This window comes from Pteropus medius, unplaced genomic scaffold, assembly GCF_902729225.1.
Source record: "Pteropus medius unplaced genomic scaffold, Ma_sr-lr_union100, whole genome shotgun sequence".
In the NCBI taxonomy this organism is placed as follows: domain Eukaryota; kingdom Metazoa; phylum Chordata; class Mammalia; order Chiroptera; family Pteropodidae; genus Pteropus; species Pteropus medius.
The window spans coordinates 2785911-2811378 of record NW_024354499.1 but is presented as its reverse complement, the minus strand read 5'-3'; the positions used below and the strand labels follow the sequence as shown (position 1 = coordinate 2811378).

At 40.6% G+C, this 25468-nt stretch overlaps 1 protein-coding gene across 2 annotated transcripts; it reads right to left on the bottom strand.

Annotated features, from left to right (window-relative positions):
• Positions 1-23271, bottom strand: MXD1 (MAX dimerization protein 1). 2 transcript variants are annotated; one of them, XM_039852814.1, is made up of 6 exons: positions 22956-23271; positions 22119-22218; positions 17409-17441; positions 4675-4789; positions 2783-2942; positions 1-2516 (listed from the first exon to the last, which is right to left on the bottom strand). In XM_039852814.1, the coding sequence occupies exons 1-6, from the start codon at positions 23026-23028 to the stop codon at positions 2329-2331; spliced, it is 669 nt and encodes a 222-aa protein (XP_039708748.1). In that variant the 5' UTR covers positions 23029-23271; the 3' UTR covers positions 1-2328. The 2 variants fall into 2 exon arrangements, with proteins under 2 accessions (XP_039708748.1, XP_039708749.1); XM_039852815.1 differs by having other exon boundaries at positions 17409-17438; positions 22956-23269.
• Between the last annotated feature and the right edge of the window lie 2197 nt (positions 23272-25468).

Below are 25468 nucleotides of genomic sequence, written 5' to 3'. Positions count from 1 at the left end.
CAAAGGTCAAATAATTACTGTTTTATATTGGGACAGTACATTTCATATTTCAACCAAAAGACAAAAATGCAGTTTAACTCAAAGGCACAACAATTAAAACACAGAAAATGGCATCTCGCAGATGCCTATTTCTAAATTAAATACACAGATTTCGTTCCCTTCCCTCCCCCAATGCAAGCCCACAAGCTTTTCCCAAAGTCTTGAGTTTTCGATGCCATCCAGCATCGTGGACTTGAGGCGCTTGAACGTAGCAATTAAACAAAATGCTTGCGAGGTCGAGCGAATGGCATTCGAAAGGGACCTCAAAGTGCAGATATATCTTTTTCAAACATGTTACAGGCTGAGCTGGCTCTTTGAACACTATCACTCTGCTTAAATTCAGGAAGCAGGCTTTAAAAATGCAAAAGGCATACAAGTTGTATTTCAGTGCAAATCTTCAGCTGGTAATTGGAAAAGATTCCAATAATAATAAAAAAAAAATCCTTTGTGTCATCTGCCCCTCCCCCCCCCACCCAAAGCTGAAATGAAGGAAAAACCAGAACAAATCAAAAACAAAAGAGTTACACATGACTTGAGGATCATTTAGCAATCCACTACTTCCAATTAAAAATTTAAAAAATACATTAAAGAATCGTTAAAAAGAAAAACAAAAGTAATCTTGCTTTGTTTACACTGCTCTTCACGTCTGGAATGAGCTTCCGTGTAGAGTGCGTTGGAACGTGTGGTTGTGTGGAAGGTGGTGGCGTCGAGCGGAGGCTGTGGCGTGCGAGACCGCAGGCCAGCCAGGAGCAGGGGCGGCCACCCGCTACCGGCTCAGCCGTTGAGCCCTTAGGTTGCAGTGCGTCTGTGGATTTTAGGAATGTTCTCATCACTTTGTGACACACACTCTGTTTCAGCGTCACAGATTTTACAAATGGTTCAAATTCAATGAAAAAGATTTGCCAGAGGCTGAAAACACCAAGACCTCAAAAATATGAATGCAAAAATATTAAGGGGAATGAACCAGTTTGGTAGGTACCTACATACAAAGTTTCTAGAACATCTATAAAAGCACAAAGTCATAAGAATTTATTTTCCATTACATTAGTTTATATAAAATGAATAAATAGTATTTATAGATTTAATGTGTCTTATGTACATATACATGTGCTCTGTTTTAGCTTAAATAAAAATGCTACAAAGTGGGAGACCACTTAAGGGAGAAATAACCAAAAAAGAAAAATCAGCCTTTTAAACTATCAACCCAAAAGTCTCCATAAAGAAGTTTCTGGGTGTGTCCAAAAATAATGAGAGGAATTCTAGTAACACTGTACCATCCCCTCCTGTTCACCTGCGACATAGAGTAGAAATATGGATTTTTCCTTTCACTGATGATGGACACTAGCTCAACTAGTGCCAAAGCTCAGTTATTGCTGAAAGTTAAATAGGAAAATAGATTCGAATTGGACCAAATGTCACTTATTCGGGGGGGAAAAGGCATAATCACTGTGTTAAGTGGGAAATGGAGATCTCATTTATCTCTGAGGTAGGAAAAAAAAATGTTCCAGAGACAAGTAGCATAACAAACTTTGAGGGGACATGTGCCTTGGGGGTAGCAGTACACAGTGCGGTCCCAAGAACAGCACACAAAAACAGATTGTGCCGTTTTGTTTGTGAGAACAAACAATATCAGAACTTTTATGAGCTGTGCAACCCCAAAGACATGCTCTCCAGGTGTCCGCTTTAGAGTGAGAAATACTGCTCCCATCCACACGCGGGTCGGGGGGTGAGCGCGGGGTGTGTGTGGGGGTGCTTTCTGGAGGTATTTCGGGCTCCTCACTGCCGTGAGGTCCATGGTGAAGTGCTCTTAAATGCTGCTTTCAAAGCTTACTTTGGAGTTCTGAGATCAGGATCTCAACTTCAGAAGTTTGTTTCCTTCAGTTTCCTAAGCACAAGACACATTCGTACATTTCTGCTAGGCAAGTAACACAGTAAGCCAGAAAACTTTAAGAAAGGTCTGGTAGGCTACATAGGGACAGTAAATAAGAGGGCAAAATTGCTGAGATGTGAAAGTCGCTTATTCCGTCTAAGGATTCTTGGGTGCTTCAAATTGATTGGAATGTACAGTCTCTCAGAGACGAATTTTTATGGAGAGAAAGAGAAGCTAGTAGATGCAATCAGAAACCCACAATCCTAAGCACTTCCTTGAAAACGTTTACAAAGCTGATTTTGGTAAAGGTGGTACACTGAAATTTACGTGCAAGGGAATTGTGGGCAGGTCCAATACACTACCTAATCAGATCCGACAGGGAGAACCATCCGGGGGGCAGCCGAAGCGACCACTCTCTCTTATAGACCAAGACACGTCTTGTGATTGTCCTGGAGCTTTATTCTCTTGATGCTGGAGCTGGAGTAGCCCTCGTCACTGCCGAGGCTCTGCATGCTTCCCCGCTCGTCAGAATCACTCACGCTGCTGCTGCTCCAGTCCAACTCACCCGTGAGATAGTCTGTGCTTTCAACGTCCACATCGATTTCTTCTGTGGGAGGACGAGAGAGAGGCAGTGGTGAAGGCATGCATTAGAAAACTCAGACTGGAAGTCAAAACGACTCCAGTCAAGCCCTTCTTTGGAGGCTGGTGCCTAACTGCTAAAAAGAAAGAGGGACTGGTTACTGGAGGTCATACTATTCGACTTCTCTAAATCACAAGCAGGTTCCTAGTTCCCTAGTTCCCTCTCTGCTCTGCCTCTGGCAGGTGGGAGGAAAAGGGGTAGGGGTGGTTGAGGACGCAGGGAGAGGAGCTCACCCCTGTCGGAGTCTGAGCGCTCCGAGGAGACCGTGGAGCCGATGCTGTCCATCCGTATCCTCTCGATGCCCAGTTTCTCCAGCTGCCTCTTCAGGTGTCGCTGCTCTCGCTGAAGCTGGTCTATTTGGTGAATGGCTTTTCTGTCACAATCTTCAAGTTTCTGTAAGTCAGAGGGGTAACTGTTGGAGCTAGCAGGCAGATTTCAAAGTTGGCAATGACCCTGTATCTTCCTCTAGCAGTGAAATGTGCCAGTACTCCTCAGAAGCCATCTGGCGTGTCACTTGTCTAGCTTCTCACAGAGACAGGAAGTTGACTGGCCAGTGATTCCTGTCTTGGCCTAGTGTCTTCAGCATTAACCATGCGGAGAACACCTGTACTGTCACAGGGATTCTAGGGGTGAGCTCTGACACTTCAGCGTCCTGGTACCCCTCAATTTTGATCCTGAAAAGAATGCAGGCAGGAACCCCCAACCTGGTCTCCCTTGTCCACGATGCTACCCTGAACTAATCTCTGAACTAGCGCACTGCATGTGATGGGAGCTTAAGAAACAGACTTCCATTAAACGTGTGTTTATTCAAGTATATGTCCCAGTTACACAAGTACTTTTTTCTGTCATGCCAAATCTCAACTTCTGTTTGTTAGGAGGAAGTAACAGTTCCCCCCTTTGAAGTTTGGATTCTAAATTGTTCAGCGTTAAGAGCTTAAAAACATTTCCATAGACCACTTCTTTTTACAAATCTGTCCTCTAGCCTGTCATATTCTTCAGATAATTAAGAAGTTTAATTTTGGTTGTTTTGCTCTAAACAGAGATTCTCTTTCTCCCAGAATTTTCACGTATGCAGGCTACTAACCATAATTAAAGTGACATTTATCCAATCACGACTATAAAAACATACTGCACAGTGATTTGGGCTGTGGTTTTCAGGAATCTGAATACAACTTGCTCCGCCTTTGCTATTCAAACTACATACCGAGGCTGACTCTGTGCCAGACCCCGCAAGAGGTGCTGGGGATACAAGGTGAACACAAAGACCTAGTCTCCTCCGTTGTGGATTCTACATTTGAAGGATGGAGACAACCAAATAGTCACATAAACCACTGTTGGATGTTAACTGTGACAAGTGCTGAGAAAGACAGAGACACCCAGTTATAGGACACCCGTCACAGGAAGGTTTCCCTGAGCCAGTGCTTTCTGTGGCTGAGATCTGAAGGATGACAAGCAGTTAACTAGGTGAAGAAAGGAAGGGAAAGCATATCAAGCAGAGGAAACACCACGTGCAAAGACCCTGCGGTCAGAGAGCATGACAAGTGCTAGGGACTGAAAGAAGGGCTGGAGCAGAGAGGGTAATGTCATGGCACAAGAAGACGCTGAACACAGGTGAGGGGTAGGTCAGGCGGAGCATGGGGTGGGCCTGGTGATAGTATATCCGAAGCCACAGAAGAGTTCTAAACAAGGTGACATGTTGATTTGAGCTTTGGAAGCACTGTTTTTGGGAAGCATGGAAATCAGCTCAGGGAGAAGTCGTGAGTTTATAGTAGATGATGATGAGGTGAAAATGGAAGGAGACAAGGCTATGAAATGTTTAGGTCTTGGAGACTTAAGTATATATAGCTAAAGAGCAAGAGCTAACAAGGGTGACCCTGAGTTTCTGGCTTGTATAATCAGATGGGCAGTTGGATGGACCGCTTAACTTCTGGTGCCTAGGGGTGAGAAATACTCAGTTGGGTCTGGACATGTTGAGTTTGGGATGCCTGGGATTCATCCCTGAGGCAAAATGAGAGAGCTCACAGGGGAGGACTATCCTGGAGATATACATTTGCTGTCCTCATAACAACAAAGAGACCGTTATTGGACAGGTAAAGATAAAAAGGCATCTCAAGCATACACTTACCTTTATGTGCAATTTGGCTTTTGTTAATAAACTCAGTGTAGTGTGTCGATTTGATTCGGGCCCAAGCGGCACTAGCCCCTTCAGCTTCTCCAGGCACAAGCGAAGATGGGCCCGTCTACAAAAGCAAGATCACAGTAGCATTTGAGAATTTCATGGTGGGCCAGAAAGCACCCCTAAAGAACAAGTTCTAAAAGAGTATGAAGTTGCCCAGGCCCACTGAGGGCAAATGCCACCAATGACCACTTGCCAAATAAACATCTTTTGAAACCAGACAACTCTGGTGAAAACCAAAGAGAAGCAAAATCCAAGATTTTCTACAGTTAAGTCTATTTATAAGTGTCAGAGTAGGGACAAATATCTGCTATTATTAGGCACACTTATCAGGTTATATTTAGATTTCTGGGTAATGATGTGACCCACAGAGAAAATCCAAATTCAGAAAATAATGACATGCCAGGGTGAGAATCCTTTTAAACCGTACTTTCCCCATTCAGGACCACTAAATCACTATCTCATTGCTGTAGATAGTATTTACACATGAGAATGACACGTGTACGGTTATTCATTACAGCTTTATTTGAAATAGCAAAGACTGAAATAACCCAAATGACCATCAGTAGGGACCTGGTTAAATAGATTATACTATATCCACACAGTGGAGTACTATGCAGCTATGAGAAGAGAATGTGCTCTATGTGCTATTAGGAAAGAACTTTCAGATATAAAGTAAAGAAAAGCAAGACATTGAACTGCATATAACATGCTATCTTTGGGTAAAAATGGAGGAAAAACTATATTTGTGTTTTCTTGTATGGACATAAAGTCTAGAGTGATACATCGGAAATCAGTAACAGCAGCTGGTCAGAGGGAAGTCAAGGAATAGTCAGACTGGGACAAAAGAAGGGGGGTAATTTTTACTGAATAATTTTTTTATGCTTTTTGGTTTTCCAATGATGTAAAGAATTGCTATTCAAAAAGTTAAATATATATATGTTTTTAAATGAAAAAGGACATCATTGGTATTGCTACACTAACAAGAATGATGAACAGCTGGGGATAACCATGTGCATGTCCTGGAGCATGGCAGAACACTGCAATGGGACAGAGTGGGAGAGAGAGGCTGGATGAGGTAGAAGCCAGTGACCTACTGAAGGGAGAGCCCTTAGTCACAGACTGACCAGGGCGCAAGAGTTCTTAAAATTTTGGAAAACGATTTACTACTTCATTGAAACCTTGGTTTTGGGGCTTTATTCTAGAACCTAGCAGATCCTATGAATGTGAGAAACGGCCAAGATTCAAAGTTTTTGCTCGGCCTACCACCTCCTTAACGCCTTCACAGGTCATTCCAGCCCATAGTGATGCCTCCATTTTCTGAGTACTTATTTGTTTATATTATTCACTGGGAAGCTGACTGACTGTTCTTCCTGAATTGTTTGGCATTGTTACTTAATCATTCACTGCAAACAAACTCCTTAGAATGTTGGGACTATAGCTTAATCATTGCTGTGTTGCCACAGTGCCTCCCACATGCTTAATAAATGTTTGCTGAATAGATTATGCCATCTAATCAACTAGACTTTAAGCTTCTTGAGGACAGAGTCTCTCTCTACTACATCTTTGCACCTTCAGCAGTGCTCAAGGTCCTGGGGTTTTAGACACAGGCCACTCTCCACACACAACAACCTGGAGCAGAGCTCCTGCGAGCCTGGAAGGCTACCTTCAGCTGAACTGAGAGAAAATCTTAAAGCTTAGTTTGTCCTTTTTCTCTCTCTTAAAATTTTTTACTGCATTAATAAAAGTTGGGAATGCAGACCAAAAGAAAAAAAACTGCTTCAGAAAGCTCTAAGACAGGTCACTATGCATGGTATTGACCAAGGAAGTGAATTCATACCCTTGTATCAAGACTTTGGGATGTTCCCCCAAGGCAGATCTAACAGGTGGTGCATTAGACACCCTTCCGAGCCCCTGCCTCGTCTGCTTCTCAGCCTCCTTCCTCATCTGGATCTGGAAGGCACTGTTCTAGACTCTCCAAAGGCACTCTAAGCCTCGACAAGCTCGAGGAGAACAACATTCATTCCTGAGCTAGGAAGATTTTATGGTACAAATACCTCACTACTTTATAAGATTTCTACTTGACCTGAAAACATGTCCATGTGTTGACTCACATTAGAGGTTTGTTCTTTCCAATATTGCATGGGGGGTGGGGAAAGAAAAGGGGAACTTGTACAATATACTTGTTCACCTTGGATGATGATATTCTTTGAAAAGAGCTATGAAAACGGATCATGTACTAGAAACACCATGAGAAAGTATAATCCACTCACTTATACAGTTATCCAACTTATTTCATACTACAAAGTTTATAGACTAACTGTAGAGTTAGGAAAAACACTCAAAAATTACAATTAGACATTTTTAAGCCTGCTTGTTAATTGCAAAGACTGCATGATTCAGAACAGTGTCATATTGGTTTTTTATTATGTGGGTTTATCTACAGATGAGTATGTAAATTTTTCAGGAAGTTTGTCTACTGATAAAAATATAAAGTCATCTTTCTCTGCATCGTCATTTTTAGTTATACAGGGAGTCTAACCCAGAAAGTACGGTTTTCACTACCCAAATGTGGGTTTCCAAAGAACACTCCCAGTTGTGAGACTGGAAATAAGCGATTGACTAATTCGAGCTGAGGATAATCCATGTTCACTCAGTGTTTTCTGGCCTCATTCTGTGAAAATAGCACTGAAACGCTTTCTGGATTTCGTAGAGATCCAGAGCCAGCCTCTGTCTTTGGCAGTGCCAGCCGTGGCCTTCTCCAGCACCTCACTGTTCCCGCCTGATGGCTGCTCTGCCCACCTGCACACATGTCCCCAGGTCCGTGCCCAGGCTAACCACAAGAAGGGATGAGGTATATGAAGCAGGCTCAGTTCCATCACACAGTAATGAAATTCAATTCCTGAACCAGATGCAAAAGCAAATAGACCTCTCAGTGACAGCTCCCACTGAGGATCCTCAACTTGGAGACACCCAGACACACACACACTCCACGCTGGGATCTGAACCACTTTGGCTAGCCCAAGCACCCATGGAGCTCCCAGATCCAAAACAAGCAGAACAGGCACTGGTCTCAGCTCTCCCTCCTTAGTCCTGACTAGTACCTTGCCAAGGCTCTGATCTTCTAGGAGGGGCCTAGTGTCCCATTTTCAACCAGGTCCCATTTTGAACGTGGCCACTCCCCTTTGGGGAACTAGCGGGGGTTTTGCCAATATCTTCAACAGGAAGCCACTTGATACCTTGATCTGACTCGTCCTTGGATCTCCTCCCATCATATCTTCTTCAGACAGTCCTCCTTCTGTTGCCAAGAGCTGCCTCCCAGCTCCCCACCCCCGCAGAAAAGGGTTGTGTCAAACCCTGGCTCCCTCCTGTCCTTGACTGTCTTCTTTTTGCAGTGATCCAACTACTTTGTACCTAGATTATGAACTTTGATACACTTCACCTGCTGACTCTTCAGAAATGTCAATTTAGTTATTCTGAATGGGCTTTATATACCTTTGGGCTACAGTAGCATAATATAACCAATCTTTGAGCTATCATCGGTAATGCTCAGAATCGAGCATGACCTATAAATTAGATACAAGCTATAGCTCCTCTTCAATAAGTTTTTAAAGTATCTCAGATTTTCTTTCTGTTTTTAATTTTAATTCTGAATCTGGCACTCACTGTACAACCAAATATTATTGTTGTGATTAAGAGTAAAAATTTGGGATCCTAGCTTTGCCACTTACTCCCTGTGTGACCTGGAGCAAATTTCTTAACTCCGCGTAGCATCCATGTTTCCTCAGCAGTAGGAGGAGGATGACAACGCCTACACGAGGGCCACTGTATTACTGAGAAAAGGTAAAGAAGCACCTGGGCCAGGGTCTGATATGGAGTGCTCCATATATGGTAGCAGTTATTCTTTCAATCCTAGCTTCCTTTGTAGAAGGATAATTACTGGGAGCAAACAGAGATAATTATAGCACTATAATATTCCTTTTAAATCGGTAGAGAACTCCAAGTATCTCACTAGGTAAATAGAGGCTATCTGGTAAAATCCAATTCAATAAACTCTTCCTTAAAGAAAACAGGCATCTTTTGTCATTAAAAGATTTCATGAAAAATCTAATCCATTTTCTATAGAAACACAGGTCTTGCTTACACTAAAGGTACTATTTTTTACATTTAAAAATTAGCAAGGATTTTATAAAGCTATTTCATGCAAAAGGAAAAGACTCCGTGGCCACCCATATCATATAAAGGCAGGGGAAGAAGGAAGTCCAAGGTTGGGAGGAAAGCATCTGAAATGCCCTGGGCCTGCTTCCTACATCTCTACTGTGATGGCCAAAGGAAAATAAAAATTGGGACAAAAAGTACTGATCTTGGAAATCCAAGCACATCTCTGGATGTGTAGCCATGTCCAGAAACTCTAAACTATTTCATGTACAATAGCAAGAAGAAAAGATAGCATATTTAAAAACAAACTTAAAACAGTTTGGGAAGGATTTCTAAGAAAACTATAAAACTTTGCTGAGAGACATAAGAAAATCTAAATAAATGGAAAGAATAGCACATTCCCGTATACGAACCCTCAAAATAAAAATGGCAATGTTACTAAGTTTGTCTACAAATTTAACATAATTCCCCTTCCCCACCAAAAAAATCCAACAGTAGTCTTTTTAATGCTGGGAAATGAGTCTAAACTTCATCTAGAAAAATAAACGTATGCCAACATTTTTGAAAAAGAATGAAGAGAACTGTGCTGTACTGGATATTGTGTTATAAAGCTTCAATAATTAAAAACAGTGTATATTAATATAGAAATAGACACAAATCAAGTGAACAGAATAAAAAATTCATAGGAATTTAGCATATAATGGAGATAACACTGCAAATTCTTGGGTGAAAGAATGGAAGTCAGAAAATGGCAGGGAAGTGGGGAGATTAACATTAAAATAAATTCCAAATGTGTTAAAGATTTAAATATAAAATACATTTGGATGCCACACAGTTCTGTTGTTAGTTTTCCTTAATTCTAGTCATCCATGAATTATAGAAAACTAAATATGCAAGTGAAGGAAGTCATTAATAAAGAGGCTCTGGGCTGTTTGAGGCGCTACCTCCTACCAGAGCTCTGGCACTGACAGAAGGCCCCTGGACTAACCAGCATGCTCTCAGACAATTCTGAATGCTGCTCTTTTTATTTCTGCCTCCAGACTCAAGCTTCCTTGATTCTATCCACGTCTCTCTCTCTCTCTCTCTCTCTCTCTCTCTATCTCAGGCCAGCAGATTTGTAAATTGGGGAATAGATGCAACAAAAAAAGTAGGACTAGAGGTAGATTATGCTGTCTGCAGACAATGCTCCTGAATTTACTGTGTTACCTCTAAAGTTATTCCTGACTTGGATGCAGTCAAGACCAGGAATGGGATCAAATCAGGTGGGTGTATGTGTCTGTGTCATGAGGGAGGCATTGTTATTAGAGATTACTCTTCTTTCTTTCTTTCTCTCTTTCTCTCTCTCTTTCACCCTCTCTTTTCTTTTTTCTTTTTTTCTTTCGTTCTCTTTCTTTTCTTTCTTAATTTTTTTTACTCTTTATTAAAGGTGTAACTGAACTATCTCTGTCAGATTTTCAAAGTAAAGTGAAAAAAGACACAAGAAAGAATTATAAGGTTAGGGCAGAGTGAAGAAGATGGCAGCCAGTGAAGAGGGTAGGTAAATAATTAGGTTCATTGGTGGAAATCTTGAAACAAACACTTGGCTCTTTCATTCATTTATTCCACTAGCATTTCTCAAAGGATTACTAGGCACTGCAGGGGATAAATGTTAAGACCAAGTCTCTGACCTGGAGGTACTTAAAATCTAGTTGGAGTCATCAAACATGTAACAAATTATTGCAGAATTATTTATCTGAGTGACCTTCAGACCATGACAAATATCAGCTCCCACCGAAAGTTCTAAAATGAGCTCCCTGCTGCCTTCTACCGAACATTCCTTCATTTCCCTCACCCATATCTTGTTTGACTTAACTTGTCCATAAAGGTTTTCAAGCTTTCGTAGCCTATCGTAAGCTTTTTTTTCTTTACCAAATAGATCACCTTCATTTATTCATTCGTTCATGTGCCACATATCTATGTATCTGTTGTTTCTTTCATTACCAAATAACAGAAGAGACTTCTATTTTGTGTTAACTTCTTAGAGCCTAGAAATAATGTATCTGCTGATGTTGACCTAAGAGTAGAATCTGATGTCTTTAGTAATCCATGTTCCTTCTCTTTGAGGAAAAGCTCTACTTAACGAACAAGATACACTGGACCTCACTGAGTACTAGTTTTCATTAAAATTGGGCTTAAGATTATTAACCAGAGAAGAAAAAAAGAGTTACATAAACGATTGCCTACCTAACTAAGGTTTCACCATTTTATCTTCTACCTTTGTGTGGACACAGACTTAGCCAATTAAATAGCTTCATAAATCCTATAGGATAATTGGAAGTGAATAAAAATAATTTCAGATATGGGTATATGTGAGATGTATAGTGAGAAAAAGAGGTTATTTAGTATAAAGTAAGAAGAAACAAATCTTCTTAAGGGGTCAAAAATTACTTCCTAATAGTAATTATAGGTCACAAGAGATCCTAACCTTCAGATTTGGAGCTGAGAACAAAGCCTTCCTGAGTTAAACAAAAAATCCAGATGAAGACAAGTCATGCTTTGAGGGAAAAAAGTATTCTCCTTTTACTCAAATGATCCCTTTGTAAAAAAATTGCCAAATGCATCTTTATTACCAATTTAATGAAAACTTTGAAAGGTTTTCAAGATTCTTCATAATTGTGATAGTAATCTTTGTAAAAAAAATATGAAGGTAGTTATATATGTGAGCTGTAGGGGAACATGGCATTCAGTGAACAAACAAATAGCAATTCAAGGCAGCTACATTTTGAAGTTATAAAATCACTTCTCTCTTAAAAGTATGAAATACATAAATATGCCTCATTAATATTTCCTTTCTAGAGCCCAGTTAAAAAAATACAAAATATGAGATAATTAGTACTTGGCTAGCTCTATTTTACGCTTTATTAATGTCATGACAAAAAGTCGGGGAGTGCCCCCAGTGCTCCAGGTAGGGGATTGGGAATTGGTTGAATAACTAGCATGTCTCTTTCTCCAAGTTCTTCCAAGGGCAAACGCCATCTACTCAAGAGGTATAGTTTATGAAATATGGCTTCTGGTGGTACAAATCTGAGTGTTCCTCCACACCAGCAACATAGACCAGATTTGCACACTGATACTTATCACCTTCCTTTGTAGTAACCAGGCCCTGCCCTTAACTCATGTGGCAACAGAGCAATGTGAACTTGTTACAACATCCTACAGTGAAATCCGAATGTGGTCAAGGGAGTTCAGAAGCGGTAAGAGTGGTGCAATGCATACTGCAACAGGCCCAATGCAAAAGTCAGGCCCCTACCCCTTTGACATATGGAGTTTGGCCATTTGAGAAGCCAAAACCACAAAGAAACTACTATAGGGACCTGCAATGAATTAGAATACCCTGACTGAAATGGTTTCACATGCCAGACCAGATGCCACTGAAATACTGTATCATATCCTCAGAGTGGAGTCCTGATGAATACCAATTATTCAGAATCTCTAAAGTGCCACCAAATGAAAATAACAGCTTAGATCAGGTGGCTGAGTCCTCCCCACGGAGTTCAGACAAAAATCTTTTGTCATGGGGTTGAGAAGACTCTGGCAGAGGTAATCTCTCTCTAGACCAGCTGCCTAATTCCAGCAAGGCCTGCATATGTACCATTCTAGAAAAACAAGTGTCTACTATTGAAGGAGATGCTAGAGCCTTCTTCTGAAAAAAAGTCCATTCTAGCACCTGACTCCTGACCCACTGGCTGCAGCTTATATGCATTCACTCAGTCTCCATTAGCCGAAGGGTGTATTGAAAGGCATTCAAACCAGAAGAATTCCCAGATAAGAGAAGGAAACAACAGAATTAACAATTAGAGGCATATAACAAAAATAAAAAGATTTTCTATATTCCAATAATAAATAATTACAATGGGACACCAACAGCGATTTTAAAAATATATAAACCCAAGAATACCTCTTACAATAAATGTGCAGGATCACATGGAAACACTATAAAACTTAAGAGACAGAAAAGAGATCTGAACGAAGACACACCAAATCCTGGATAGAAAGATCTAATATGTAAATATGAGCTAAAGTTATATTGGAGTTATTTAATTTTGATTCTAAAAATCCCAAAAGTATTTGGAGGAATTGGTGAATCAATTATAAAAATTATCAGGAAAAAGAAACTGATGAAAATAGCTAAAAACATGGTAAAATAAAAAAAGAAGGGAGGAAGAGTAGAGATTTGCTTTACCAGATTCCAAAGCGCATGATAAAACCTCAATGATTAAAACAATGTATACTGGCACAGGAAGAGCTGGATCGGTGAAACAGAAGAACAAGTCTAGAAACAGACTCAGCCATAAACAAAAATTTAGTATACGACAGAGACAGCAACTTCAAACAGTGAGAGGAGACTGATTCTGTAAAGGTAAATGATAAACTTCGCAAGTTATATGATACACAAAGGGGCAGTCTTTTTCATATATATCCTTTATGTTATAGAATCTTTTCAAAATAAAAACTTCTCAATAGAAAATTGGGCAAAAGTTTAACAGGCAATTCTCTCTCTCACATACGCATACAGAGTTAAAGATATGGAAATTGTTAAATTGCTAGGAATATAAGAAATACAAATTAAAACAAATTATGTTTTTGCTTTTTCTTTTTTCTTTTTTTACTAATCAAATTCATGAAAGTCTTAAATTATAAGCGTGTGAAGGTACAGGAAAAATATAGCCTATACCTGCCTGGTGGGCAAGCCAGCAGTCAACATCAAAACCCAAAACAAGGTGTATAACATTAATTTCACAACTATAAATCTACCCTAAGAAAATAATTATGATGTTGGACAGAGATTTATCTACAAAGTAGATTAAGGAACCATGGTTTATATTAGCAAAACACTGGGAAGAACTTAAAATAGGGGATTAGTTATATGAATTATAGCATAGCCATATGATGTAATACTGGGTATCTATTAAAAGTAATGTTAGAAAAGGTGATTTAACATTGGAAAAGTTCATAATGTAGCTTAAAAAGTAGATATAAATTATTTACTATGATCCCATATTGATTTTAAAAAGTCTAGGTGGATATAGAACTTAGCGGGAACATTAGCAGTTGTTACTGCTGAAGGTCTATTACAGCTGATTTTTATATTCTTTGTGCTTTTCTGAATTTTCCAATTTTCTTAACTATATTTTTAAAGTTGTTTTCCAAAAACAATTGGAAAGAAACAATTCAAAGTTCCATTGGTTTCCTCTGGCTGCTAGAATTACGGATGATTTAATTTTTTATATGATTTTCTATATTTCTCGTTTTTCTACAAGATTATTTTAAAGAAAAAAACACACACCACACATTCACCAAGAGTGTCTCCTTAGGAGGCTAGACCCACAAAATGAATTAAAATGCAGAGAAGCCAAGTCCGAGCGACAGACTCTGGTATCTACAGTGATACTGAACCGAGCCCTCCACCCCAGGGCTGGGTCTTCACTGGGCTCCATTCCCAGCACCTACTACATGGCACCTTCGGTGGTCACAGACACCTAGTCTACTGAATGGAAGATACCATTGCCACCACCATCTCCCACCTCCACCATACAGGAAGCCTTTTCTTTCCCCACCAATGCAGCACTGTTGGGTATAATATCCTCAGAGTGGAGTCTTGATGAACACCAATTATTCAAAATCTCGAAAGTGCCACAGAAAAGGTTTCTGTGTAAAAAAAAAAAAACCTAAGTAAAATCAACTCTGCAATATCAAAGAGAAAAAAAAATCCCACAGTTAGAAGTTCTTAAGTTGCTACTTTTTTTTGGCAAGTGGTAGAGGGGAGCCATGCCGATCTTTTTATGTGATGTTAAGGTAGAAAATGGCTAAGGAGTAGTAGCATTTAGCAAAGAGGTTTTCATCTATGGCATTTGGCTACTAAAACCAGGGAGGCTCAAAGAGTAACTGTTCAGTTGACCTCAAAACCCTAAAATCTTAAGCATCCACATCAATTAGGAAGAAGAGCCTGACAAGGCTGACCTCCTGCCCTGGACTGAGCAACTAATGCTTGGTTAAATTAAGTGAATTTGAGTCCTTCCTTCCTTCTCTTCTGATTACATGCTCTAGACTAAAAGAATTATCAAGACCTTAAAGGACCAAATTTGAAAAAAAAAAAAGACAATAAGGAAAGTAGATAAGAAACCCTTCAACAGGCAAAAGTTGACTAGTCATACATGAGCAGTCAGAATTATAAGCAGCTTGTCCAGTGGTGACTTTGAATCCAGTCTTCTAGAATCTTTGCCTCCACAATCGCCTGCGCACACCTCAGTCCTAGCCCTTAGTGTATTAACTGAACTTGTCTCTCCAGCTTTCTCTTTAGACAAACTACATTTCTCTTGATGGGGACCATGCTGATTTAATACCCCAACAGGAACTCATTTAATACTCAGTGCTGAGCAAAAGTTCTTGGGATAGTGTAGGCAGAAAATACATTTTTGAACTGCTAAAATAAATAATTAAATTGACATTCTGTGGCATTCTTGCACAAAGCTGTAGTAAGCCTAAGAGCCCTTCTCTGAAGGGATGAAATTTTAATAATTAAAATAAATGCCTAAGTAAAATGTTAGAGGGGAGGAGAACTAGAAGACTTTTCAGCTGAAAAACTCCCAGTTCACCCCGCTCACCCCAAAGTCAGGAAGATGGAAGAAAATCTAAAGATGAAAAAGAGAAGCCATATTTGACTCTCTTTCCACCTTCAGAAGAGATACTTTTGAATTTCCAGTTCATGATATATAAATCCCTAAAGCATAAAGGAAGCTCTGATATAAAACACAGCTAGTCACAATCACAGAGAAATTAAAAGGGAAGAAAGGATGGGGAGAAGCACATGTGCAGTGTGACACACTTGCGTGCGTGCGCTCACGCTCTCTTTCTCTCTCTCTCACAAACACACACACACACACACACAATACTTCACACAATTCCACACTGGAGTAATATTAAATGCCCTGTTCCAAGATTCACCTTCCTAGTAAAGATCTGGTGTGCCCTTTCACTGACAAAACGTCATGCAGATCCTGGCTTTCAGGGTCAGGCTCTCTAAAGAGGGTTTGAATGGTATAATCACTTGTATTTACAGAACCATATAACACATCATCTCATTCATGCAGGATACCAAGAAAGCCATTCAATCTGGATGGGTAGCCATATTTCAAGCTGAAGGGAGCTCAGAGACCAGGATGCGCCTGTTCAATGGTTCTCAGCTTGGATGCACATGAGAACCACCTGGGGAGCTTTTAAAAAATACTTGTGCAGAGTCTAAACCGAAACCAATTAAATTAGAATTGCTAGGGGTGAGGTCTGGGTATTGTTTTTTGGTTTTTATTTTAAAGTGCCACAACAATTATCATGGTTAAAGAAAGTGGTATTTTTAATTTGTAAAAAATCTTTATTAGAGATAGAAGATTTGCTTTAAAAATATCCCATGGTGGGTAGCTCCATAGTGGTTAGCACATCTGCTTTACATGCAGAAAGTCCTGGGTTCGTGCCCCAGGTGGAGCCACGGACCGTACCCTGGGTGCGCCAGGCCCTGGGTCAACGCCGTGAGCGTGTGGGAGAAGACGCCCATCCCTGGGTCAGGGGTGGAAATGGTGCGGGGCGGAAATTCAAGAGGGGAAAAAATATATATAGATCCCATGGACGGGGTGGTTTTAATTATATAAGATTGGTAAAATGCTGATAATTGTTGAAGCTGGGTGATGGATACAAGAGAGTTGATTGCATTATTCACTCTACTTTTTTATATTTGAAAAATTCTATAATAAAAAGTTATTTTATAAAATTAGCACAAATAAAATGTGTTCTCTTCCTCGCAAATGGATAAGTGTATATACATAATGTATTTACCATTAAAAATATTTTTAAAAATTGCAATAAAAACTTTGAAACTGATCCTAATGTGTAACCAGAGCTGTGAACCACCAGGCTATATTATTGAAGGAGAAGCAAATGTGATTTGGAAAATAAAGATTTAAATAAGCAGCAAGAGGCAATCTAGGTGAGAGAGATCAACTTAGGCTTGTGGCAAGAAGGAGCCCAATGAGGCCGGCCGGCCAATTTCTGCTATGCATATTATTTGCCTGAATTTTAGGAATCTTTATTCACAAGTAAACTCTAAATGTACACACACGTATGTGTATGTGTACATATCTGTGTGTACATGATTTAAGACAGCACTGCAAATTATATTCAGTAGCATGTAATTTTTTAAAAACATCATTGTGGAAACACTGCCTAGGACCTAAAATGCTCTGACTTGTAGAACAGTCACACAGTAAGGCATCCCTTGGGAGGCAGAGGGTACAGGGGTGAGGGTGGGGTATGGTCTTTGGAACTTGCAAGCCCTTCAGCTACCTAAGTGATTTCTGGGCAGTACTGCTTAGAGGGCCCAGAGCGAGCTTTTAAATCAGGTGCCACTTATGGGAGGAGTCAAGAAGAACAAATGAGTCTCAATATAAAATGCATCAAAACTGCCCCCCACTGCAGCCCCCAAATCCCCAACTCACCTATTTTTTTCCATTTCATTGTGAGTTGATCTGAAAGAGGAAACAATAAGAAAAGAGTAAAATTATTTTTGTCTTAAAGGACTACTTCAACACCAACAATTATTTTCACTTCTTTCTCTCCAAAGTTGGTAGGAGAGAAGACAGAGAAAGTGAGAAAAACTCTGTGGGCTCTACTAAAGAAATTACTCCCTGTGGAGAGTTAGATAAAAGTATATGTATAAAATAGAGTGCAAGGAGAAATGACAAACTGAGAGGCATACAATCCCTAGTGGAAAAGTAATCCATTTTAAGAAAGGAAATAAAAGGGGTCTATTTATACAAACAAAAAAAGCTGCACAATGCAATGTGAATTTGAGTCATATAATCCCGCAAAGCTTTCTTTAGGCTGAGGGTACAACAGTGCAGGTGGCACCCCCACCTCAGCCCCGCAGTTTTTTGTAGGTATAGAATACACCAAAATTTTATGCTAAGTTGTTTCATTATAGGATACAGTTTTCACTAGTTTTAAATGGATAAAAATAACACCTCTTCTCTCAATCTTTCTAATCCCTGAAGTAACTTTTTTATCATGTACAACTTCCTGAAAGATGTTACTATTGAATAGCTACCAAATGATTTTAGGATGGGGCTTTCAAAACTCAGCTCAACATAGAGATGATAGACTGGTTAAAGCAGCAGTTAGGGTGAAATTTGAAGTCCACCTTTGCCACTGACTGATACTGTGAAAGAAATAAAAATGTTTTAACCATTCTGTCCTTGATTAACCCCTCTGTAAAGTGGGAATAAAACTTATTTTCAATTTTCTACTGAACAAGTGTGGATCAATGAGGTAGCAATTGTAAAAGCGATTAGAGAGCCTTGGATGAAAGCTGTGGTGGATGTGAAATCATATTATTAGTTATTTATACTGACCTCGAATATAAGGCTTAGTCTAAGAATTTATGGACAGATTTCCACAAAAGTCACAAGAAGTCAATGTGGCCACTTTAGCATCCTCGTCACACAATTCCTCCCTGACTAGTTATAAATAACTTGAGGAACTTCACCCTCCCAGTGTTATAAAGACACTGAATCTTGATCTTTCTTATGGAAATTCTCTGGTATCTAACCAGTTCAGGAGATTAAACCCTTGCTCTGATTATGAAATTTTTGGAGCTATAATCAGAACTTTACTGGTCCTAGGAGATAAATTCTCACAGTAATCATGGAAGGTCACTACTTCCATGAACGCTCAGCACTCCTGTACATCAGGGGGCATCACCAGGTTCACTCACCAGTAACCAGGGCTGGCATGAGTGCGTGAGTGAGTGAGAGAAAGAGAAAGAGAAAGAGAAAGAGAGAGAGAGAGAGACAGAGAGAGAGACAGAGAGAAAATAGAGAGAGACAGAGAGAGAAGACAGAGAGAGAGAGAGAAGACAGAGAGAGAGAGATAGAGAGAGAGAGAGAGAGACAGAGAGAGACAGAGAGAGAGTGTGTGTGTGTGTGTGTATGGGAAATATCGAATCTGGCACTAAAACTTCTCTTCCACAAGGCTCTTGGGATACTAAGTTTTATTCATGAGGAAAGACAATATTTGTTTTCTAGATAAAGGATATACGAACCTCAAAACTGGTTAACTTAAAAGCTTTAAATTGATTCACCTGGCTATCTCTCAGCATTCATTCTTCAGTAATATTTTTCTGATGGTTTACTTCCTGCAATGGCCAGCAGGATACCATAGTTAACAAGACTCTGGCCTGCAACTGCAAACCTTTGGCTTTAAAGCACGTGGCATTTTAGTTTTAACAGGGAATAACAAGTTCAAAGTCTGACAGATTTTTTAAATGGATGAAAGTATATAACAGCTGGTCAAGATTTCCCTGTTTCACTGTAGGCAAGGACCATCCTCAGAAGGTGGAGGACGGTGGATATTTGAAAAGAACATGGTCTCTGATTAGAGAAATAACAGCACACAGGGCACTCTTACCAAAAAATTCTGCATTCTTTGAAGATACATATAAAAAATTTGGAATCCTCAAGATAAACTTTTAAACAAATTCCAAAGGAAGCACAACTCCTTCCAAACTTTGAACAGAGTTTTAGAAACTGCGGATCTTATTTGATTACTTAAGGGTGAACACATGGTGATTTTTACAAGGGGTTTTATACCTAATGGCTAGGGCATTACTGAAGTGCATTTGGTTTACTGAAACCGAGTTTGTTTTTAATAAAAAGCAGACCTTTCAAAAATGATCAGTTCGGAGATTTCCTGCCAACTCTGTTGATGGGTAAACACTTATATAATTAAAGCATTACAAAAATATATAGCTACCTCGTGTGGAAATTATTTTCCATGTGATTACTAAAAAGATTTGATTACTCTGCAATCACCAATGGTCAAATGTCACCATTGAAAAATACATTCTAACAAAAAGATAACTAAGCCAAACTATTGAGTATCTGAGAATAGGAAAAGTCTACGGGTTCAAAAAAACTCCCCATGTCAGGTCAGCTATATAGCCACTGTCTCATAAAAGAACTGGATGGCAAGTCCTAAACTTCCTCTTTTACATGAGTGCCAAAGTCTGCTTTACCAATTAAAAAAAAAAACCAACAAAACATACTTTTAAAAACTCTGGATTTCATTTCTAAATAGTAACTTTTCAAAAATCAGTAGGAAAGGAAAAATAAAAAAGCCTATCTCCCTGTTTTCTAGTAGTTCTCTGGATAATTCCAAAACAATATTCATAATTTGTTGTTTTTGTTTTTTTAACAAGCGACTAGAGAAACTTAGGATCAGTTCCCAAGAAGTTTGATATGCAACTAAATCTTATTTTTTATCGGCCAAGGAAAAGTACCACCAAGATTCCACGAGCAAAGAGCACAGCATTTCAACTTAACAAAAATAAACTGTTACCTACTGGTTATATAAACCAGCAGTAGTCTCTCCATAGCCCCTACCTCAATTCAAAATCATGACCATACATAGCCTTGGATACAAGTCTAATTCAAATCAAGGGGTCAAACTGCATTCTCTGGGGAGACGTCTCACTAGTCAGGTAAGGGTCATTCCAAATAGGTCATGAAGGAAGTGATTTAAACAAAAAACAACTTGCCCTTGCTTCATATGATTGCTTGGTGCCATCTCCAGGTTTAATCATGGTCTCTCAGAGATCCTGGCATCACCGAAGATATTGTACTAATTCATTATAGTCAAGAATAGGAACAACTGTTATAGCCTCATGTCTCTAACCAGGGAAGGCAAACCAGAATAGAGCTTTTCTAAAACTCAAGAGCTGTAGCCATTTTTCATATTATAGAGAAGAGAAAGAACCTGTTTCTTGGCTTGAAATTCTCAACTATAATTATTTTTCTTTCCTAATCACCTTCTGGGACCGAGCCTCTTCTCTTCAACCACATCTCCTTTTCCTCTCCCTACCACTGAACATCCCCCAACTTTCCTGTGAAACTCAGGAAAAATAAAGTGCTAGGGATTAAGCCTTGGCTATTAATGTGGACAACTCCTCTCAAATCATGAGTGGACAAGAACAAAAGCACTAAATGGGCTTTCTTTTTCCAGAAAAATAAACCGAAAGGCTTCAAAGATTTTCCAAACAAAAATTTAAAAATTAATGCTGTAACGATATGTAACACAGCTAAATTGTTTTATACCACTGCATAATCCAAGTCAGTATTGACATCCTTCTTAAAGGCCCAAGGTACCCAAGCACAGATCTATTGGCTGTCACCTTTAGGTAATGCTAAAGATGGGAGAGAATGGAAAAACCACCAGGTAATTATCTGGTTCATCCTTCATGTGCCTTCCTATTCAAGAGCTCAGCACATGTGTGCTGCTCACATCCTGTGGTTCTACCAGCTGTAAGGACAATGGGGTGAATCAAGGACAAAAGAGGCAGCAAGAACAAGTGAGTTTTAGGTTTAAGTAGGAGCCTTCTGGTTTTTGGTGGTCTGTGTTATGCTGCAGAAACTAACCAAATACAGTTACTTGCAAGGAATTATTCATGAGGATAAGAAACGGATAAGAATTCTAAATCAGTGATGAAAATATCAATGATTTTAGTAGAATGAAAGGTATAATTGAATGGGTCTAATAAAACAGATTTCCTAACTTATATTTTAAGAGCAAAGAGGGAAAAAAAGGCAATGGCATTAATGGAGTACTCATATGGACCAGGAACTATGTTCAAGCCTTTAATATGTGATTCCACTGACCATTAACCAAACACTTCCTAGTGAGATTCGGACTGTAAGAACTATAAGGCTAACATAAAAAGGCTGTAGCATACTAATATTTTACTACATGTTCCTCTATCACCAAAAAGGCAGATTTTACCCTTGCTCATTCCTCTTTGCCATTATGAAAGATATGACAAATTATATGATCAGACAAACCACTACATTTAATTTACATGTCATATAAGAAATCCTACCACCTATGCCAAATCTGATACTTTAACGTGTTTATAAAATTCTCACTATGAAAAGTAAAAAAAAGAAAAAGGAATAATGTTCATTTCTCTTTTCTTTTCAACCCTCTCAACCAAAACAGAAGAGCTGCTTCCTCCAATGGCTTAAGACCATGTGTGCATTACTGAATCATGATCGCCACTTAATTTACTGGGTTGTAATCACAACAGATAACTTCCATTCTGCAGCCTGTGTCATCTGCAGTATAATCTAAAAAGGAAAGAGAAATATTTACCAAATTACCTGCTGCTGCTGTTATTCTTCTTGGATTTGCTCCTCCGTTTTAAGGCATCTCTGTCCTTGTTATTGTATGGTAACATGGAGGCATAACCATGTTCAGCTTCTAGAAAACCGGAGGATCCAGTTAATGAATGAGCCTAGAACATCCAATACTCTCCCCCTCAATAGTATTTTCTTTTAAAAATTTACTTATTTTTCATTAAAATAATATTGTGGAAATAATTAAACGGAGCAAGATGGAATTCTTAGAACAATGATTGTTTTTTAAATTGTGTGAATACCCTCAGTTCGGAGCAAGTGTGAGGAGCATTCCAGCTGTTCATTGTTGAGAAAGACCCAGCAAGTCGGTAAGCGCATGGAGCCTGGGTTTCCCATTGGCAACGTCCAGCAGGTGTGTTAAGTGGGACCAGCCTCAGGCGAAGGTGCGAGGCAAACACCGGGAGGAGGGGGTGAAGAGACAGGGGAGGCGCTGCTCCTCCGGTTGGGAGATGGGGCGTCAGGCCCACTTGGGAGCCGGCTGGGTCGAACCCCGGTGAGGTAAACCAAGGGTCTGGAGGAGGGGGCTCCGGGCACCCCATTCTCGACGGTTTGGGGAGAGGGCGACACTCGAGACCTCGGGGTGCAGCAGCTCCTTTTCCACCCCTATTCATTGCCTTTGGGGGCAGCGGGCGGCCTCACTTCGGACCGCGAGTGGGGAGAGCTGGAGGGGTTGGGAGCGCTCGCGATCGCGCTCTCCGCGCCTCCAACCACCCCCGGAGCGGCTGGGCGCTGGGACCCGCAGCGGGGCCCCTCAGAGACCCTGGCCCTGGCTCAGGTCGGACCCCTCCTGTCCCCGTGCACCTCTCTCCCGCCGCTCCAGGTAGTCGGCCGCCTCCAGCAGCATCTGGATGTTCATCCGAACCGCCGCCGCCATTCTGCACCGGGGGCCGGAGCCACGGGACCAACCCCCACTGCCCACGGGCTCGCAGCCGACGCCGGACACCCAAGCCCTGCTGTGGACCGGCAAAGCAGAGTTGAGAGAGCCCCTCTGGAGACCACGCTCGCAGGAAGGGGGAGGGGACGGTGAGCTGGGCACCGCCAACACCGTGACAGAACCCGAAGAGCAGCAGCAGCCGCCACCGCCGCGGAGTGTTTATCTCGACTCACCATCCCCCCGCCCCGAGTCCCTTTCGACAGGCCCGCTTCAACTGCGTTCCTCATTGGGCACCCCAAAGACTGCCCCGCCCCTGGCTATGTCCGATTGGGGGAGAGCATGACGGCCCTGCCCCACGGAGTCCGCTCCTCTCGCTGATTGGTCACACTTGACAAGGCCCAGGCTCCACCCCCTCTTTCCAATTGGGAACAGGATTCTCAACTCCGCCTCGTGCTCCTTCCCTGTTTTCCATTGGTTCTATACCGACAACCGGGCCCCCTTTTGCTTTGTTAGTATTGGCCCAGAATTACAGAAAGCAAGCTACTTCGCCTGTCTCCTATTGGTGAAACCTTCCAAAACCTCCCGGCTACGATGACGTCACCCTTCTCCAGGTCGGGCAATCCCTGAGTAGCTGGTGGTCAGCGGCTCTGCTACTCCTCCCCGGATCTGGCATCCGCTGGGAGGGCGACCCGGGCGCCGGGCTGAGGTGATTCACCCGCCGTCGCGGCGGAACTCGGCTCCACCCTGTCCCTCCCAGCCTCGCCTCGGACCTGTTGCCGGGACCTGTCCCCAGGGACAAGTTTCGGGCACCTGCTAGGCGTCCCTCGATTGTAAAGCTGGAACCGCGCCTTGCCTGGGCCTGGGCAGACTTCCGGGTCCGAGCCCTGGATCGCTTGGCGGCCGCGGCTTTGCAGGTTCCAGAGGGCACGGCAGCGAATCCCTCAGAAGGGAGAGCGATGCTGGCAGCCTGGCAAGTGGCGGGTGGGCTCCCGGCTCCGGCAGGCGACACGTGGCTGTGGGTTTGGAGGGAGAAAAGCCTGGCTTTTGTTAAATGGTCGCCTCCCAGGGTTTTTTCTTCTTTCAGAAAGCGCTAGAATCGGGCGTCTGTATATACAGTACTGAGCTCCTCTCCAAACGCACTCCCCACCACCCTCACTCGAGTGGGTTTTGAAAGCTTGGAAACTTCTGTACCTACTGAATTACGTTGAATCCCAAGATTCTTTGACCTAAATCTCTTTTAGGGTCTTTCCTTCCCTTTTAATTTTAGATGAAAACGTTCAAAAGAATAATTCCTTTTCAAGACAGCTATAAATGGTGTGTTTGTGTGTGTGTTGGGGGGGTGTTTAATATAAATGTATTTAGAACTAAAAAGTTTATTTACGAATTGTTTCCTAAGCCTGTCAAGATTTCTGAGATGAAAGTTATCTCGAGACCCAAATTACATTGTTAATATACTGACATTTCCATTTTAAAAAGCAGAAATAAAATTTAGTACGTTGAGAGTCCTAAATATAGGAATGAGTGAGGCATGAAAATACTTCACAAAGTTTTAAAAAAAGTTTAATGTTGCTAATATATGAAAATAATAGCTTACTTTGTCAGGTAGTTTGCATACATTTTCTCTATTCCTTAATATCACCCCCATTAGGTAGGAACTGAACCTATACCTGTTTCCCCCAGAGCCCATGCTATCATTGCTGCTATTGGTAGTTCTAAAGACAAGACAGTTAAATAGATTTCTAGACTGAGTCACTGACACTCAAACACTGGGGGAAAAGAAAATATTTAAAGATAATTATGATGGGAAATTTTAAAAGGGTCCTTTTCAATGGTTGACAAATCGACAGAATTAGTAAGTAGAATTAATGCAGTAAAGCATTCCTGACATACAGGAAACACTTTCTGGTTTTAATGGTTAATTGGATCTAAAAGCTAATTCTTTATGAAAACATTAGTAGATACATATATTGAAGGTAAGGTTTTCAAGAAAGCACAAAAAATTGGAAATGAGAATGGGGATATAACCATTTTAAGGAGTATTTTTAAATAGCAAATTACTTGTAAAACGAATTTGAAAATCATAATGAAATGAATACAATTCTACTAAAGTACAAAAACTGACGCTGGTAAAAATGCTTTGATTTCATTATCTTAATTTGGGGTTTTGTATACTTTTATATTTTCTCTTTGATTTTATTATGAATACTCAGCACATCTCTTTATTCTTTCTCTTACCTTCAACTTTTTAAAACCCAGTCTTATTTCAATATCATGATCCTTCCCTTAGAATCAACCTGATTGAAAATCACATTTATAAAAAATTTAAAAAGGAGAAAGGTTGAAATCTGAGTCAAATAGAAAATCAATAATTTAAATGCCTACAGGTATATCTTAAATTCCAAACAAAAATACAAAGTTATATAACAGAGAATCAGATGAA